At 35.3% G+C, this 20,797-nt stretch overlaps 1 protein-coding gene across 1 annotated transcript in view; it reads left to right on the top strand.

Moving 5' to 3' along the window:
* Positions 1-20,797, top strand: part of CadN (Cadherin-N) — an 855,435-nt gene that overhangs the window by 241,186 nt on the left and 593,452 nt on the right. The window contains exons 5-8 of the mRNA XM_067767104.1: positions 1,163-1,948; positions 7,644-7,877; positions 7,944-8,135; positions 10,141-10,152. Coding sequence (XP_067623205.1) covers positions 1,163-1,948; positions 7,644-7,877; positions 7,944-8,135; positions 10,141-10,152 — 1,224 coding nt within the window. The remainder of the gene's footprint in view (positions 1-1,162; positions 1,949-7,643; positions 7,878-7,943; positions 8,136-10,140; positions 10,153-20,797) is intronic.

The raw sequence follows: 20,797 nt of genomic DNA on the forward strand, positions 1-20,797 counted from the left end.
TCATTCCCTATATGGTTGTACTAGCACTTTATTGGTGCTATTTTTCGGAACCCAGCAGACCAATATCCGGCAAAGGACCACTATTAAATAAAACTACCCAAAACTTGTATGGAGTCTCTTTATAACTACAAAAAGAAGAAGGTGATTCCCCAGACATAATACAAACTCAGAAATGTTGGCCTAGGTAACATTAGGTTGAATGAAAGGCAGTCCGGTAGGATAAGCTCACTTGAACTTGGTGGCGTTAACTGTTGTTGCTTTAAGAATCACTGGGAGCCGACGATGTAGTTGCAAATATGACTAATCTCGTTTAAATTCTCCGTATAAAACCGAAGCCGGAATACTTTCGTTTAGATCTGCCAAATGCTGGACTCCAGCCATCCATCCATCCAAGCAACTGCAGCAGAAAGGGTTTTAAATTATGTTAGGTAAGCGACTTCCATTGAAAATAAACACTTCAGAAACTCAATCACCAATGTTAAATGAACTTTAAAACTTCTTTCAGCTCGACAGGTTTTAATTGTACCCGTTTGTACTATGAGGTCCGCCTAACGGTTGCCCACATATTACAAATTGCAATCGCAAGCCAACAATTCCTTTCACACACTACCCACCATTGACCTTAAGTCCAGCACATAGTCTTAATTGCTATTTGGCTGTTCAAGCACATGTTAAATTTCTTTACCTTTACAAACTGAAGGGTGCATCATCCATCCCACCCTTAACTGCGCTAACTTCCGCTTAGAAGGCATTGTAGTGATCGGAAAACTTGAATTTGCAGCTTATATCGAGCCGCTTAGAGAAAAGCCCAAAACTTTCTTTTAAATTTCCACCTATCCGTTAACCAGTTAAATTTTCTACACTCATTCGGCGAAACGTGCTGAAACCCGAACTGGGAAAATTTTCGGCGCATAGAAGTCTTGTCATCGATAAATTCGAGGTTTGTTACCTCCCGCCCACTTTATATACAGCAAAAGCAAGTTGACCAAATCCCTAAAGCCCTCACCCAAACAGTCAGGCACTACGTAGTTCGTCTATACTCTCACGCCATCGGCAAGGTGACATTTTATAGTTATCTCCCTTTACTGTTACATATACATAATCCCCGTTATAAACAATAATCTAATCCAACATTCTTTTCTTTCATTCATTCTCTCAACAGCTCACAATACGAGTAACCGATGTCAATGACAATGCACCGAAATTTGAGTTACCCGATTATCAGGCGCACAATGTCGACGAAGACATACCACTCGGCACGAGTATATTGCGTGTCAAGGCGATGGACTCGGATTCGGGTGCAAATGCTGAAATCGAATATCTAGTTTCTGATGATCATTTTGCGGTCGACTCAAATGGCATTATAGTCAATAATAAGCAACTGGATGCCGATAACAACAATGCCTATTATGAATTTATTGTAACAGCAAAAGATAAAGGTGAACCATCCAAGTCAGGAGCAGCCACTGTACGCGTCTATACAAAAAACAAAAACGACGAAGAACCAAAATTTTCACAGCAGGTCTACACGCCAAATGTAGATGAGAATGCCGGTCCGAATACGCTCGTCACAACTGTTGTGGCATCCGATAAAGATGGTGACAATGTGCGTTTTGGTTTTGTTGGTGGTGGCACATCCTCTGGACAATTCGTCATCGAAGATATAACTGGTGTGATACGTTTACATAATAAAGCCATATCCTTGGAGCGTGATAAGTATGAACTGAATGTGACAGCAATGGATGATGGCTCGTGCTGCGTTAATGGTGATCATACCATACACACATCAACTGCGGTTGTTGTGGTTTTCATCACTGATGTAAATGACAATAAACCTGTGTTTAAGGATTGTGGTACTTATTATCCAAAGGTGGAAGAGGGTGCACCCAACGGGAGTCCTGTAATTAAAGTGGTTGCCACTGATGAGGATAAGGGCGTCAATGGACAGGTATGTAAATATTCGCATGCAGAAGACACATTTCAATTAAGTGAACAGCTTTAGGGGTTGAGAATTTCAGATTTTTTACTACTCGACGGGTGGGCTTGAGATTGCCAAACGCTTCAGAGTGGTGAAACTGTTTTACTCATAACAAAAACAATGCGTAAACACAAAGGGACGATAATTGGAATATAGTATGCTTATGCTAAGAATAAGACAAGATATTGTCAGCTGAAATATAAGCTCTCAGGTCAGCAATGGTATCATCGAGTCAAATTGGCCGTGGTAGTTAGGGAGTGCATCATGACACTAGCCAGTTTACAGTTTTTTTTTTTTTTTTGGATTTCGTCATACTCAGGGAAAGGAGATGGCAGGAACAGAAATAGAAACTGGCCAAAACTGGAACCAAAACCGACTCTGGATAAGACCGAAACTGGGTCGAAAACCAATCTGGACTCGAACCCAAATAAGACCAGAATCGAGATTGGACCAAAACCAAAACTGGACCGAAACAGAAACTGATTCTGGATCGGAGCGAAACAACGCCTCACCTGGAACCTGACGTATACAGAAACCCGGCAAATGAATAGAGAACCAAACCAAAACTGAACAGGGACAGGAACTTAATCTGGAACGGAGCGAAACTAAACTAGACCGGACCTTAAACTAAACCCGCAATTGGTCAAATAAATCCGACCAAAACAAGACTGAATCAAAAACTGGAGCCTGATCGAAACCAGAACAGTAATAAAAGCAAATCAGGACCGAATAAAATACCGGACAGAATTCGAAACTGATGCCGAAACCCTAGCCAAACCAAAACCGTAACCAATAGCGCAGCTAGGCCGGTGCCGAATACAAAACCGGAGCCGAAATTGAAAAAAGCGGAAGTCAAACTAAAATAAAACTGACCCAATATTGGAAAAGTAACTGTAAATTTAATTGAAACTGAAACCGGACCGTAAATTTAATTGAAACCATAATCGTAATCATGCCGTAGCCGTTATCGGATCGTAAGAGTAAATGTGATTATAACAGAAATTTTAATCGTAAATGTAATTGAAATCGTTACCGTAATAACACCGTAACCGCAATCAGATCGTAGCCGTAAATGTAATTGAAACCGTTACCATAATCACACCGTAACCGTAATCGAATCGTAACCGTAAATGTAATTGATACTGAAACCGTAACCGTAAATGTAATTGATCGTTACCGTAATCGTACCCTATTCGTAATCGGATCGTAACCGTAGTCGTAACCGCAAACGTAACTGAAGCCGTAGCCGTATTAAGACCGGTAAAGTCATCGTAACCCCAAATATAATCAACCTTCTGACCGTGCAACCGACTGAAACCGTAACCGTAATCGCAGACAAACCGTTACCATAAAAATACCCAAAACCGAGACTAAAACCGTAACCGTTATCGTAAGCAAACTGAAACTGTAACCATGAGTGTAACAGAATAATACTGGTAGCATATCCGTAACTATAAACGAAATCGTAACCGATATCTTTACACGTTACAACAATCGTAGTCAAGCCGCAATCGCAAGTATATCCGTAGCTGCAAATTTAACCAAAACTGTAATCGTTACCAGACTAATCGTAACCATAACCGTAATTTTAAATGTAACCGAAACCGTAACACTAATCGTATCAATTACTGTAACCGAAACAGTGGCTAAAACCGTAACCGAACCCGTTACCTTTACCGCAACCGTAATCGTAGCCGAAACCACAACTGTAATTCGAAACGGAACTGGTTTGAAAACAAAATCTAAATTGAGACAGAAACCGGAACGGAAACCACAAACAAAACTGGGCCGAAGCCGCGGCCAAAAGCTAGACTACAGAAACCATGCAAAGACTCAAAAGCAAGGCCTACCCTTTGTATCCAGTGGGGCTTTTATCGTAGACATCTACGCTCCAGATCCGATTACAAAATAAAGTATTGGATATAACTTTAAAGTACTTTTAATGAACTATTTTATTCAATTAATCAAAGTCATTTGATTAACATTCTTTTCACGTTACTTCGCAATGGACTGACTTTAAAAGTGGAAAGAAATTAAGGATAGAGTTTTTAAGAAGATTTTTAACAAAAAGGAAAAGTACATTTGATTTGGTAATTAACACGATTTCGATATATTTTTCGTATTGTTCTTTCCCGCGGTAGTTCATAGCGAATGCATTTTCCTTTAACAATATCAACAATACAAGGACCGTATAATATACATAAATGAATAAGCTGTTAAATACCATACAAAATTTACACTTCTTGCATGTACGCACACAAACACAGAACCTCACATTTACATTTACTCTTAAAATACTCTGACGTTAACTACGAAATTCCAAAAGGCCATTATAAAAGCTCGTAAATCTACTTGACCAGATTGTTTAACTCAATGAATGAATGGCCGCCAAAATACTTGTGGAAAATACTAGTACTTGAATTTAGCCATCAGTACATTTTTTTTGTTGTGCTCCTGTCATTGTATTGAAACAAATTGCCTTAATTTCGTTAGCCAGTTAATTTGTGATTTCTCATGCATACCAAGAGGCAAGAAACTTTTACTGAATTAGATATGACTTTGTAAAAGCGTTAATAGCCAAATAGCGTTCCTTGGCGATAAATGAAGACTAAATGAGAAATGATTAAAAGTTAATTTTTTAAAATTGAAGTAAATCGAAAAAGCTTTATTGGGAATAGAAAAGTTAAATTATTTAAAAATTGGAAGGGGCGGTAATATTAAAGAGGGTATTCTTGTAAGTGATTATCTGCAGTAAAAACCTCTATCCCAGAGTCACACAGAAAATTTTAAATGCCTGCTGGAGTTTAATAGTTAAACATTTCGTATGGTTAGTCAAACGGTAGTGTTGTAATATCTATAACTTCCATTGTTGTCAAAATATTGCTACAGAAAGCTGATGAATAGGTTTTTATAATTATAAACTTTTTCTAAATTTAAAAAATTTTTACGCGGATATTTTTAATTCTAATTTCAAGATTATATCGCAGTTGGCTATTGTAAAATCAGTTAATTATGTTTATAGAAAATATTTAAGCTATAAAAAGGGGGTGTGGATACATACCGATTACCATTTTCGGTAGACGTGGTCAAAAGGAGTGTAGTACGCTGAAGATCATGCCAAACTCTTGATTTGAACAACATGTGAAAAATAGTTTTGGGACGTTGAGGTGGAACGGAAGAATAGATGAGAAATACTAGTCTTTGTTCTCGATATCATCAACCCACTCGATATCACAAAACCTGAAGTTGTACTGAAGGTAGTCTACGAAAAACCCGTATTTTTTCCAACTATAACTCCGGATTAACTTATCGCCAAAATTTCACAGACCATGCGAATATCAGCTTCAACATCCCCCTAAAGAGGGTAAAGAGAGTAGGTACCATTAGAAACCCTTGTTTAATCGACTAAAGCAAATTCGTGGATGTTTTGAATAAAAATTGGGACAAGCTATAGAAGGCTTTGCCTGGGCTTTCAACAATATCTTTAAACAGGCGATCATCGAGGGTCTTAAGTACATTGAAGTACACCCATCCCTAACCAGATTCTGAATGGATCGCGCCCTTCCGGATATATATGCCTGGTAGGGCGGGTCGATTTGTGGGGAGGCAAACAAATCGCCCATTGCTCTGTGAAAGCCATATTCTAGGGATCGAAATAAGAAAATTTGCCGAAGGAAGCATACCTATAAAACGAATTGTGATGCCCCCCCCCCCCCCCCCCCCCCCAATTTGGGTCGAACTTTTGGGTAGGGGCAAATTTTGAAAAATCCCACTTTGACCCTACCCAAAAGTAGAGGTATGCTTCCTTCGGCAAAGTTTCTTATTTCGATCCCTAGAATATGGCGTTCCAGGGCAATGAGCGACTTTTAAATCGACCCGCCCTAATGCCTGTGCATCTAATTTTTGATTGGACATCAACGCAGAGAAGATGGATATAGTGTTTTTAATAGGAGGTATAAGATCTTGAGTAAGCCTAGATTTAAGGTACGAGGTGTGACTCTGCAGGATAGATCTTGTGCCGAATATCTAGGAATCATTCAAGACAGTAAGTTGTTGTGGAAGTTAAACGTGCAGGGGATCGTGGCCTGGACGATACTTTATGCATTTAAAAGAGAGCTGGTGTATCCTCGAAGTCCAATGAGCTCTCTTTCATTGGGTATTTACAGCGATTGTTAAGCCTGTCCTATGCTTTTTTGGTGGACAGTGGATTTAAAAAAGAACATACCTCAAAATACTAAAAGGGGTATGTAGGCAATCAGTGCCTAGTATAGCGGGAACCCTGAATACAATCCCGACGGCGCCACTGTACGCCATTCTACACACTCCTCCTGTAGACCAGGTGACGAAGAACATACAACTACAACGACACTCAATGCCGCGGGCCAGCTTGAGCGCAGAAGGTACGGTCATAGTAGTATTGTGTACACAAATATTGGACGGACGGAGTGAGGTCTGCGGTATACTGCGACGATACGGCATTAGCTAGAATTCCATTAATCTTCAATTTGAACTAATAATAATGGTATTCACTTTAGTCATTAAAACTGAGTCAGTGAATAACGCAGTCATTATCGTAAGCGAAAAATTGTTAGTTAAAATTTGTCGTTAAAAGTTAGTGAATTCGATCACTGGTCACTGTAATGTTTTTGAAACATTGGGGGAAAAAGCTTAAGATGCACAGAGTTGTTTTGTAACATTGATCCTCGTTTCTGATAGTTTAGTCAGTGCAGTCGTTGAGCAACTTCTGGAACCACTATGGGCTCATTCAGTCTATTTAATTTCTCACAGACCGGCCAGTTTAACTTTACCTGACTCTGCAAACAATGCGTACATACGTCTTGCTTCATTGCTCTCTGACTATCCACTACCTCTTTTATTAAAGTATACTTTCTAACAGATTCAGAGGTCCAGTTTTGAAGTTCCCAGCTTTGGAGCATAAACAAGCAGGGTTACCATATAGTCACACTTAAAGCGTTTGTGTTGGCATTTGTAGTAGTGTCATTTTTAAATTGATATATTAGCATTATATTTACAATTTTTAAAATGTTGGCTTGCATTGCTTTTTCAGAAGACCTATCGACACAAATATAAGGTACCCAGCGGGTTAGAGGGCTTAGAATATACCCGCGCAAGGTATGCCTGTCGTAAGAGGCGACTAAAATACCAAATTGATTCAAGGGGTTGTGTAGCGCAATCCTCTCAAGGGGTTGCTAGCGCAATATATAGCTTCTCCAACCCAATTGGCAATCTCACCTATCTCTGGCGAATCCTGTTTCATTAATAGCCGAGGCGACCCCGAACTCCTGATGGATCTAGGGGGTGGGAGGGCGGTATGGCCAAGAAGAAATTTTTAACTTGTTTATTTATGTATATGTGGCCGCCGTGGTGTGATGGTAGCATGCTCCGCCATCCACACCGAAGATCCTGGATTCACACACCGACAGTGTTTGGTAAGCACTCCGAGTGTATTTCTGCCATGAAAAGCGCTCAGTGAAAACTCATCTGCCATGCAGATGCCGTTCGGAGTCGGCATAAAACAAGTAGGTCCCGTCCCGCCAATTTTTAGGGAAAATCAAGAGGAAGAAAACTAGCCAACTGACTTCTATTTTATATTTTTTTCTTATTATGTAAAATTTTAATCACATAAAAATAATTTATTTTTCAGGTCAAATATTCAATTGTACAACAACCAAATCAGAAAGGCACAAAATTCACCGTAGACGAAGAGACAGGCGAAGTTTCTACAAATAAAGTGTTCGATCGCGAAGGTGATGATGGTAAATTTGTTTCCGTAACCGTTAAGGCAACCGATCAGGGTGAACCCAGCTTGGAAGGTGTATGCTCGTTCACAGTAGAAATAACAGACGTTAATGATAATCCACCGTTATTCGACCGACAAGTTAGTTGAAATAAATTAAATATAAAATATTTTTTTGAAATATGCTTAACAATTCTTATTTAACAGAAATATGTTGAAAATGTGAAACAAGATGCTAGCATTGGAACAAATATATTGCGCGTCTCAGCTTCTGATGAAGATGCAGATAATAACGGCGCCATTGTTTATAGTCTGAGTGCGCCATTCAATCCTAACGATTTGGAATATTTCGATATACAAGCAGAATCTGGTTGGATTGTGCTGAAGAAACCGCTTGACGTAAGTGATTCGTTAACCAATATGCTTTTTTAGAAAATTTTTTATTTTTTTTATATAATCTATTATATTTAAATTTTTTTATAATTTATTTGATTTGCCATACTAACCAACTTTTATAAAAAAAATTAAAAATTTAAACGAGTTTAATTTTTATGCATTTTTTTGTGTTTCTAGTTTAAAATATTTATTATTTTGAATGTTTACTAACATAAACGCAAATAACGACAGCATAGGATACAAAAAAATAATATAAATACAATTCTTGAAATTATAACCAACAATTTGATCAGTCAAAAACTGATTCAGAAAACTTAAATTTTACAAACATTGCCGTGCTTTAGTTTAAATTATTTTTTTTTTTTTTGTAACTACCGTAAATAGTTTGAAAATATGTTTAAAATTGGCGCCTTATGTTTTTTTGTTATACATTTTATTTAACTTTGGTTTCCTTAAAATGCACCATCTTATGTTGGATTCTATATAAAACTTTTTGTTATTTAATACAAAAATATGTGATTTTGAAAATTTTAATGCGCTTATTTTTTATCTTATTTGTGATTTACGTAGAATACCAACCCATGAATTTCAATTATAAGTGAATTGAAAAAAAAAAACATTAAAAAAATATAAATGCAGTGCAAATTTTTTTGAAAAAAAAAAATAAAAAGTTTTGTTGGAAGAGAAATTATAAAAAAATCTTTTCTAATATATTTTGGCACAAACTGATGCCATATGTTAAACACAAACAAATTTTTGAAGTTTATTGCCGAATTGTTAAAATTTATTTTCGATTTTTGTTTAGTTAATATAAACCTTATTTAAACAAAAGTATATATATAAACAAATTGCGCATAGAATATAAATTAAACAATATTAGTACTTGCCACATACGCGCACAAAATTGGTGACGGCATTGTAAATATTAATAAACAAAAATTGATTTTTAACATTTTTGAAACCCCCGCAAAAATCAAGCATTCTTAATATTTGCCTAACTAACTAGCAAAAGCTGGCAACTCTGGTGTTTTTTGGCAAATGCAGTGCTTAGTTTGTAGCATATGAAAGGTTTATTGCTGTAATATTTAGTATAGGACTGGTGATTTGTATGTATGGCATATGTAAGTTATTAAAAAAAAATTTAGCTTTAAGCAAACACTTTTTCAAAAAAAAAATAAAATATTGTAGAAATTAAAAAAAAATATATTTTTATTGTGACTAACACGAAAGTGACATTTTCAACACTGCATCATTACACACCAAAACTTAAAAAAATGTACAACAACATTATAAAACTACCGGCAAAAACCATTGTTTTCGATTTATATAAACTAACGGTCAAATTTTTTTGATGATCGTTTTTAAAATTTTTTGAAAGCAATTTTTCGTAAAAATAAAAAATTACTATAATTAAGCAACACATTCGTTTTTGTTTTTGGAATGCGTTTTTTCTTCTTCTTATTTACTTGTTTTATATTATTATTAAATAATAAGTTTTCTTCACATTTTTTACAGTGAAGTTTAAAATTTTGATCCCAACTTAAACTTTTGTAAATTTTTCCCAGCGCTGTAATAAATTTTTGACTAAAAATATTTTTGATGGTCAATAAATTTTCAGTGCCTCTAAGCCCCCTTCACCTTTTTGCCAAAAATTAAATGCATGCATTCAAGCGAAAAGCAGTCAGAAAAAAAAAACAAATAAAAATTAAATAAAATTTAGTCAACTCCCATAAAATCGTACCAGAAAGAAGTGAAATATCTTATTACGCTTTTGTTTGTAGTATTGTTGTTTTTAATTTCGTTTACTGCACCTTATACTCTTTTGTTTCATATATTTTATTTTGTATTTTTTATTTATTAAATTTTCGTTTATTAACAACAAAAAAAGTACAAGTATAAGCAAATCAATAACTAAAGCATTTTTCACTAATTTCTTTCATATTGAATCAAAATAAATCTCCCATCTACTACAATTGTGTGTTACGCTGCGCTGCATCTTACAATGCAGGGTTGCTATCCAGTAAGTACAAAGATTTTCCCTGCAATTTGCACTTTCGTACAGAGTATCTATATGAACATTTCCCGAACGTCGTCGCAACATGTTTATGCTTGCCGTAAATGTACGTAGTTTTCATATACATAGTGTAACACACCATTCCGGTAACTATGGCTAATCAAATAATTTTTTATCATCAGTCATTAAGCCCTCAATTGTACCATTCGCAGTAGCGCAGGAAGTCAATACTTACGGTGTTTCATAGATGATTAGATATTCAGTAAAAAAATTAAGCTTTAATTATTATTATTAATGAATCAAAACTTTTGTAGATAGGAACTATATACATAACACAAGATTCAAAGACAGGCATCATGCTTGAGCTGGATAATTCTAAAGAATACGGGTTACCAACCTTCTTGGCCGCAACTTAAAAGTCCGTCATTACGGGCATTTCCATTGGGCAATTCGAGTTGATACGTGGCAAATATGTTTCCGGCAGTTGAGTGATAGAAAATTTGTTCTCTGAACGGCGCATTGAGCCAACTGCCAAATGAAATAACTGTCCCTCATTTTAAGGAAAAGGGCTTCTTAAATTATTTTTCGCACTCCACTATAATATTAAGAGAAAAAATTTTATTAATAGCCAATACTTTAAAATGTCAAAGAACTGTCAGTTGACCGAATTAACATATTGAGCGAATGTAGCGAAAAAAATTTATACTCAGTTATTTGACGTAAAATCCCATCCTTTGAGTGGATCGCAAATACTCAACGGTGCTTTCAGAAAATTATCACTCAACGATTGATTAACACTTGTGTTCGCTGAAAGCGCCCATTATAATTGCATGCTTGCCTGATGTCGAGTTATTGTGTTTGTGACACTGAAGGTTTCTTTCCTTGTTTTTTTTTTTTTTAGCAGCCTTACAGTCTGTTCTTACCTTCTACTAATCGCATTGCAGGTATTTTGTTCTAGTTAACCGGGGACTATCTACTATTTATTACTTAAAGCGTAGTATTCACATCTAAAGAAAACGTTTGAGTAAAAATAAAGTGGTCTTAGTTGTTAATGGGAAGATTTTTCATTTGATTTATATCCATGGCCTTTAAAAAGCGAAATAGCACAAAAATCAGACTCAGCAGTCCAACAGGAAAAAAATTTACCGAACCCACATTTACAAATCAAAAATGCGATTAAGTAAAAGAGAGTATAATCAAAAGAGGGGAAGAACACCTGTAGTCACCCCCAGCGGGTTAGGGGGTTAGAACATGCCCGCGGTAGGTATGCCTGCCGTAAGAGGCGACCAAAATACCAAATAGATTCAAGGAGTTGTGTAGAGCAACCTTTTCAAGGGGTTGCCAGCGCAATATATAGCGCAATACATAGCTCCAAATCCAATTGTCAACCTCAGCTATCCGTGGCTAATCCTGTTTCGTTAACAGCCGAGGTTCTGGCGACCTCGAACTCCTCATGGTTCTAGGGATGGGAGAGCGGGATGGCCTAGAAGGTCGCATGTGGTCATAACAAATCATTCCCGAGATGGTCGGGATTGGTACCGGAACGTACCGGATCTGTATCCGGCAAAGGACCATCAACATCGGTAACACTCCTCAAGGTCTTCGGGGAGTCTCCTTATCGCTACAACAACAACAACAGAATACTTGTAGTCAAATAGAATGGCAAATTGCATTCAAAAAACTCATAAACAAAGTCACCCCGGGTATTTAGCGACTGGTTCTTAGGGGATCGTTGCTTGAGAAAAAATGAAACGCACATTTATTTCTTGGCGAAATCAGAGCTCTCCTGTAACTTTAACTAAAAAATCTTTAGAAAAAGGTAGGAGGAAGCGTATAAAGTTTCTTAAGGGGTTAATACTACCTGGCAAACTAAATTTTTCTTAGGCATTTCTCGATCGTTTTTTATATGGACTTCTCAATTTCCTTTTGATGTGGATACTAAGCCTAATGTATGAAAAGACTTTTAAACAATATAAGTTTTAAATTTATTAAATTAAAAAAAGAGGAGGAAGGGCATGAATTTTCTTACCTTGTCCATCCTAGGGACAATGCAACATCTATTTCGTTTAAACATTGAACATATCTTCAAAAGCCTCTCTACCGGGAAATGAACTCGAGACCGCGCTCTCTCGATAAACAGACTTGACCAAAGCTATTGTTCAACACACTCTCAATTGGCTTCTGCTTTGTATATTTATACTTTCATACAGATTATACTTGGTATATTTGAATGTACCAAAGGTGGTCATTGTTCCCCTATATTATCTCCAAATCAAATTTGACAAGGGATTATGGAAAATTGTTCCAATATACATTGGTAATTTGATCGTTATTGCACTTCAAAATCAAATACCAGATTATTTTTTATTTTGATAGGAAATAATTGTCGAAGTACAGAAGAAAAAACAAGGGATCAATCTGGCAATATGAAAAGTGGCGGTTAGGTAAAGCTAGGTATCAGGGCATACATAATTTTATGAAGATAAAGCTATTTAAATTGTCAATGGGCATAAGTATTGAAGAGTTATTTTAAAACACGAATTCTAAATTAATAAAAAAACTTGTAGTTGATCACACAAGCTATAAATAATTCTATGATCAGCGTTGCAAGCAAACCTGAAATATTTGACATAGATTCAAGAAAGATAATGTTCCCTGGTACCCAAGTTTAAACGCCTAACGGATCGTGATGAAACTATCCCAGTCTTACAATAACCATCTACAAAATGTATTAAGTGCTACTGTTACTTTCTGCATGTATACATGGCTTACATGGGCGGTTATGATTTAGACAATTTTCAGTAGTATCATCCACAATTTTCTGTGTGGTTAACACACCTATTAGTACCAAAATATCAATAATGCTGAGAACAACAGAGCAAGGGTGTTGTAAATAGATAATACCAAAAATGAAGTGACAGAGAACTGTGAGGACCAAACACTATAAGCAATTTCCCTTTTTATATTCTACAAATATTCGAAAACTAGTAGGTAATTTCTCTTTGAATAAGTCATAACAAATCGTTCCCGAGATGGTCGGGCTTGGTACCGGAACGTACCGGATCTTCATCCGGCAAGGGACCATCAACTCGATAACAACTCACAAGGCCTTCGGGGAGTGTCCTTATCGCTACAACAACAACAACACCAACATAGCGTTCTGAAGCGAAATGGGACCTTATTATAAAATGGAGAAACATTTTTATTCTCCCATTGAACACAATGTGAATTGAATTTGAAAAAGTCCTCTTATCATTTTCAACTCGATTTCTAGTGTAGTTTTCTACAATTTTCTCTAGTCGAGATTTCACAAATTCTCTAACGTTTGAGGCCGTGTTTGCTGAAAAGTTTTAAAAAGCTGATGTATATTGGAACAATTTATTTATTTATTTATTAACATATATATATGACATCCTGACACAACAATTTTAAAAAAATTATTTAACAGTGCCAGTCACGTATGATACAATAAGGTATTCTGACAATTAAAAATACTTAACATAAAAAAGGGGAAAAGTAAGAAAATGAAAAATGGGGATACATTATAAAATGGAACACAAAGAGGAGAAAGAAAATGAAAAATATTTTGAAAAACGAAAATATATGTATAAATGTTCTCATTCAATAATAAAAAAAATAAATAAATAAATGTAAGGCGCGATAACCTCCGAAGAGATCTAAGGCCGATCTTCTCTTCAAATTTGGGTCGTGCTCCTTTTGAGTTTACCTACAAATTGGCCGGACGGGACCTACATGTTTTTTGTCGACTCCGAACGGCATCTGCATCAGATTTCAGAGTTGCGTTTTAGTGTAAATAAGCAGTGCCGACCTTGACGATTGAAGAAACTGAAGACTCTGGTATAAATATTTTGGTTCCTTCGTATGAATAACACTGTTCTGAATTTTAACAAATTTTCAAAAGAAATATTTAACAACTTTACGGCATACGCAGACACATGCTCAAGTCGTTTTAGCCTTAATACGTATCTGGCAATGTTGTTATAAACAACATTAATACATACATAATCACAATTAGCATAAATCTCACAGCCATACAGTAGCGTAGGTATTAAGTACGCTTTTGCAAGAAGAAGTCTAATGTGTAAACGAGTGAAATACTGTGTTAGCCATAGTGTACGAAGCATTCCATACATGTTACCTACTGTACTAATGATACGATTATTCCATGTCAGAGTTTGATTAAATACCAAACCAAGGTTTTATGCTCAGTCAACGTATTCAATAACTGCACCGTTTGCATTATCTTGTCTCAGTTTTATGTATCGAAGGCTTTTATGCGAATGACAATACATTTAGATTTGGCAGGATTAATTGATAAGCCATTCGCAGATGCCCATGGACTTCCATTCGTCAATTCAGAGTTATTATCATTAATACACATGCCAACACGATCAAGAGGACAGCACACATATAGTTGAGCATCATCAGCATAAATATGAACATTAGAATATCTTAGCGCATTAGGTAAGTCATTAACATATAACACAAACAACAAAGGGCCCAGAATTGAACCTTGCGGAACACCCCTGAGTACGGGTACACAATTAGACCTATCGCCACCAACATACACAGCCTGAGATCTCTGCACGAGGTAGGACCTTATCAAAGCAGTGGTATGAGAAGAGAAATTAAAAAGATTTTGTTGCTTGCGACATAGAAGCTTAATTGAGTCAAACGCCTTGGAATGATCGAGTAAAGTTAGAAAAGTAAGATTATTTCCATCAATTTCCATCCTGATGCTTTCTATAACATCCAACAGGGTCGAAGTGCAACTTCTCTTCGGTCTGAAACCGGACTGACGGTCTGTTAGAAGTCTATTATCATGCTTATGAAGGATACGGAGATGTGACAAATTTTCTTTCATCCGAGAAGAGTTATCAAAGTAGTTTGCAGAATCCTCCTAGCTTAATAAAAAATACTTGGCTTCGAGCAAAGAGCATATTAGTTTCGAGGGATCTTACAACCAAACACTACGCTGATTATAAAAGTAGGAGTAACATAACATATTTCATAGAGAACCATATTTATTTGCAATATAAAGATCATAAAATAATATCATAATTCTTCGCTCAGCGGGAGGACAGAACGTTCCATCTTTCTTGTCTAGAAAGAAATATTTACAGATCAGCAGGAAATAGCAACTTCAAAATACAGGCCAAAATATGAGACTGTTAAAATATAAATACTTTTTCGGTATTTGTGCCATACAAACTAAAAAACGCTTACAACATCAGGTCTCCTATGCAGGGGGTTCAAGTTTAACTGAGGCTCTAAACGAGTAAAAAAAATATAATGCGGCTTTTCACATTAATTCTGTGGTCACAAATCATAATCGCCAAAGTCGAGATAGGATGTTTAGCAAAATAAAGTTTTAAAAAAATTTTATAAATAAGAATAAATAAATGTAATGCGAGATAACTTCCGAAGAGATTTAAGGCCGAGAATCTCTTCCAATTTGCGTCGTGCTCCTCTTATTTTTTCATACAATTTGGCGGGATGGGACCTACTAGATTAGTTTTCACTGAGAGTTTTTCATGGCAGAAATACACTCAGATTGCTTGCCAAATACTGTCGCTCGGCGACACCGCTTAGAAAAATTGTATCTTAATTGAAAAAACTTGGTTCTAAAATTTTTGATGTTGCTTTGCCCGGGGCGTGAACCCAGGATCTTCGGTGTGGTAGGCGGAGCACGCTACCATCACACCACGGCGATATCCAAACCATTTTATACCTACTAAATAAACACTTATGATATTAAATTTTAAAAACATATGACGGTCCATATTTAGAGTATTGATTTTAAGTGATATATGTGTATCTATATTTAACTTTTATATTCGACATTCAACCATTTCCATTGCGTGATTTTAGACTTAGGTTGTTATGACTTTTGACCACAGAACATGGAAAACAGTATTTTGTGTTGTTGCTTTCTATGCAATTCGCTAATCTACCTAGTGTAATAAAATTGTTGTTATTACTTCAATTGACAAGTTGATACCTGACTAATTCCGACTAAGCGTTCTGATTAATATTCTTCATACCCTTATTTTCTCTACTTAGCTATTGCAAAGGCCAAATTTATTTATATCAATGCTCGCATGAAATGTCCCAAAACAATCAAAATTTGCAGCATAAGGACTTATAAGGAAAGCTAAAACATTGCATTTGACTTGCAGCAATGTGGAGCTTTCTTTTGTAGGGCTTTGAAAAAACCTAGTCCAATCCCAATTTTTAGTTCACTTTATTGCGTGCAGCTGGGAACATGAAAAGAAGAACAACCATTATTTATATTCTTTTGGAGGTTTTTAAAATTCAGTTAAAATTAATAGCTCAATGACTTAACTCATTAAAGAAACTTTAATTATAATTATGAAAAATATTATATGCAAGTTTCCTGATGTTTTCTGCAAATTGTATAATAAACAGTTAAGTTGAAATGACTTTTTAGAAACACCCATTTAAACAGCTAATCTTAAAAATATGGAAATACTGTTTTTACAAATATCATATCTATACTTCTGAACTGTTCGCCTTATGGCCGCTTACGCGATCAACACCAGAAGATTAATTAACAAGATAATAAAAGAAAAATAGGGGAAAGGCGTGGGTTCAAGCGCGAGGCTGTAAAGTGTTGAAGATTATGTGTAGGTCTTACAACTTTAGACTAACAAAGTTGCTTCTATCATTAAAAAGAGAGGAATGTAAACTCATGACGGGTATTTTGACTTAAATTAGGCTTAGTCAGTGATATCAGATGTAGGAAGTGCGGGTTGGAGGAGGAAACGATGGAGCACGATCTGTGCTCGTGCCCTGCACTTGCTAGGCTAAGACTCCAGTTATTAGGAGTGATACAGCTATCAGATCTAGAAGCAGAAAGTGGCTTAAGTTCTAGGAAGCTTCTAGTATTTGCCAAGAGGACGGAGTTATGTTATAACATAGGTCCTGGTTTTTGATAGGTTTTTGATAGGTTTTTTCAGTTTGGTCGTTAAAACAAACTTCTGGTAACACTACGGACTCAATCAGTCTATGTGAGGTCCTCATGGACCGGCCAGTTCAACCTAACCTAACCTTCCGTTAGGTGGCGCACGGATCGAAAAAATTAGAAAATTATTTGGAAATTTGAAACAGGGTTTTAAGTAACTTCTCGATGAGCTAGAGGTTAAAAATTTAGAGCTTAATTCAGATGTCGATGACAGCCGATGACACAATACAAAAAGTTTCGTTAGGGGGCGCGCGGACTGAGATATGTATTTAGAAAAATCAAACGGAACGGTGGGAATTCTGGGGTTGATTTTTATGTAAGTTCTCAATGAGCTACAAGCGTAAAACTTAACAGACACCGAGAAAATGTAAGAAAAGGAGAAAATCAAAATAAAATAAAAAAAAATTTAGCAATTCCTTTATATAAATGGACAAAAATCAGCGAAAAATGTCTCCTTATATAAAGAGTGGAGCGCAATTGGTTGACTAATAATATCTCCTTTCCTACCAACTTTCCAATCGAAGTAATGTGCGCTCCACTTTTATATTTTTATTTCTCATAAATACTTTTGCAATTTCTATTTCAAAATTTAAAAATCAAAGTTTAGCAAGTATATGTCTGTATATAAGGAGACATTTTTATATAGAGGAAGTGCTTATAATGTTTGTATTTTATTTTTATTATAGAATATTTTAAAGCCCTTTCTCCAGTGAATTCGTTGAAGCAAACAATCACCACGTTTTTCTTTTTATTAAAAAAAAAACGTATATTTTTTTCAATAGATACTTACAATTACCGTTTTACTAATTATCAAATCATCTATGAAGTATTGTATTACTGACTGCTTGGGCTTCTTGCATTAATTCCCGCTAAGTTGACTAACTGTATATTTATCGCTATTGATAAGAAAACCTTCGAATCAAAAATTGGCAAAAAGTTACCGAACCTCACGTATATATTTCGTCGTTCCTAATAAACTATTAGCTTAAGCCTTGAATATGATAGGGAAATTTTTATTTTATAGCTTGATTTTAAACATTTTATTTTTTAAAGTTTTATAAATTATTTTATTTTTTGATATTAATTTTTATAAGTTTCTTTAAAAAAATATATTGCTAATTTAAAATTATGTAAGCCGTTAAACGTTTATACATATATAACATATAAACGTACAGTTAATTTGTTGACAAAAAGATATCTATCGTCGACATATTTTCTATAAACGCCTATCGATCAATTGCAAAACTGTTTATATGACGGTAAATTTCTTAAATTAATTGGGGAAACAATCGAGTAACAACATACAGGCTTATACATTTGAATTGGAAAATAATATAAATAAATGGATTCTTCTGAATTTTTCACTTTATGTCCCATAATTACAGTTCAACCCTTATTAAAATTTCAAAATTTAGTAAATTTGGTGGATCTTTGTAATAACAAAAATATTTATTATTTTTCGCAAGACAGTCGACGATATTATGAAACGGACTGATACTGAAAAAAAGAGAAAATGCATAATGTAATAAAGCCAGAGAGGTGAAGTCAGTAGTACAGCAACAAAAATTTTACGACCTTCATATTCCAGTTAGGAATATCAAGATAGTAAAAAGCGGCACTTTTTATACACAGCGTGCATTGGATACAGAGTATAATAACTTTACGAATATAACGGTTGGTTGTACAGATATAAAGGAATCGAGATAGATATAGACTTCCATATATCAAGATCATTAATATCGAAAAAAATTGTATAAGCCATGTCCGCACGTACGTCTGTCCGTCCGTTAACAAGATAACTTGAGCAAACACAGAATAGATCCGTATTGAAAATGAGTGAAAGCGGATGATAACCACGCCCACGTTTTATGTATATATGACTTTGGAAAACACAAAAAACCTGATTATTTCGTAAATAATACACCTAGATTGCTGAAAATTGATGAGTGGACTGATATTGAGACTCTTGATAAAAATTTGTAAACATTTTTTAAAATGGGCTTGGCACCGCCTAACTGTGATAAAATCGATTTCACAAATAGTTTTAATCATAAATTAAGAACCGTTAAACCTATCATAACAAAACTCAGCAGAAAGCGTGCCTTTACTATAAGAAATTCTTTCGAAGAAAAATTAAATAATCGGTTAACGACCACGCCCACTTTTATATAAAATATTTTTAGAGGGGTTGTGGACGAATAAAATACGCTATATCTTTGCAAAAAAGAGTTTTATATCAATGGCGTTTTATTTCCCAATTAGAAAGAAATAGGGAAAAAATGAAATTTTTGAAAATGGGCATGGCACCGCCCCTTTTTTGACTAAGCAATTTTCTATATTTCGGGAGCCATATCTCAAAAAAAAAAATTACCGGATCGTGATAAATTGAGTACATTTATTTTCCTTATAGCAGGAAATATTTCTAGAAAAATGGACGAGATTGGTTAAGAACCACCCACATTTATATAAAAGACTTTTAAAAGGGTCGTAGAGGAATAAAATAAGATATACCTTTGCGAAAAAGAGTTTAACATTAATAGTATTTTACTTTCTAAATGGAATTATAACAAAAAATTAGAAAATATTAAAATTTTTTTAAATGGGCGTGGCACTGCTCATTTTTCGACTAAGTAATGTTTCGGGAGTCATGACTCGAAAAAAATTAACACATCGTTATAAAATTGGGTACATATATATTTTTTATAGCACGAAATATTTCTAGTAATATTGGACGGGATCAGTTAAAGACCACGCCTACTTTCATATATCGATGATATTTCACCTATCAAATTTCATTGCAAGAGGAAATTGGGAGAAATATTTTTAGATGCGCGGTGTCACGTTGGACAGTTTATATGGGTTGGAGTTATCTTTTTCCCTTGAACATGTTCTATGGAGAGACCAGCTGTACCTGTTTATGCCTAAACGAGTAGTGTTGATCTGGTTCTATTTAGCCCCTGCGGGTACGGTTATCTATCCTCTTTATACCTTCACGGGTATTGTTGATATATTGATCTTTGTACCCCAAGGGGTATTATTCGACACGTCCTCTTTGTGCCCTTACAGATACTGTCAGACAGATCATTTTTATACTCTCTATATATCGTATGGGTTCTGTTTAACGCATCCTCTTCGTAGCCCTAAAGGTAGTGTCGAAATGGCCATCTTAGTTCCCCACGGGTAGTGTCAAAGAGGTTCCCTTTATATTGATACTGGTACTGTCGTAAAAACCCCCTCCGTAACCTCTCTACGGCCGCTATCGGACAAGCCTGTTTTTTTCGTCTATGGATACTGTTGGACAAGTCTTCTTTCTACCCGTACAGGAACCTTTAAGGATTTAATCAAGTTTTAAACTCTAACGCAATATATTAAATTTTTCCCGTATTGTTATTGTAGTAGAAATATAAAGCAAATACTGCGATAATGACAATCATGGTCGTAATATTTTAGGTTCGTTATAAGGCTCCACATTTTTCTTAAATAATTCAAACACATTTACTCATTTTCTATTTTACCGATTTCGTTGCCACTTTTTTTTATTGATTCTTAAAATTGGCTATATAAATTTCAAACTGACTAATCCCAACTCATCTCAAATCTCAAAAGGGACTAGAGGGGATCAACAATATGGTGTAGAGGAAAGAG

Source organism: Eurosta solidaginis, chromosome 2 (genome assembly GCF_040869045.1).
Source record: "Eurosta solidaginis isolate ZX-2024a chromosome 2, ASM4086904v1, whole genome shotgun sequence".
NCBI classification, from domain to species: Eukaryota; Metazoa; Arthropoda; class Insecta; order Diptera; family Tephritidae; genus Eurosta; species Eurosta solidaginis.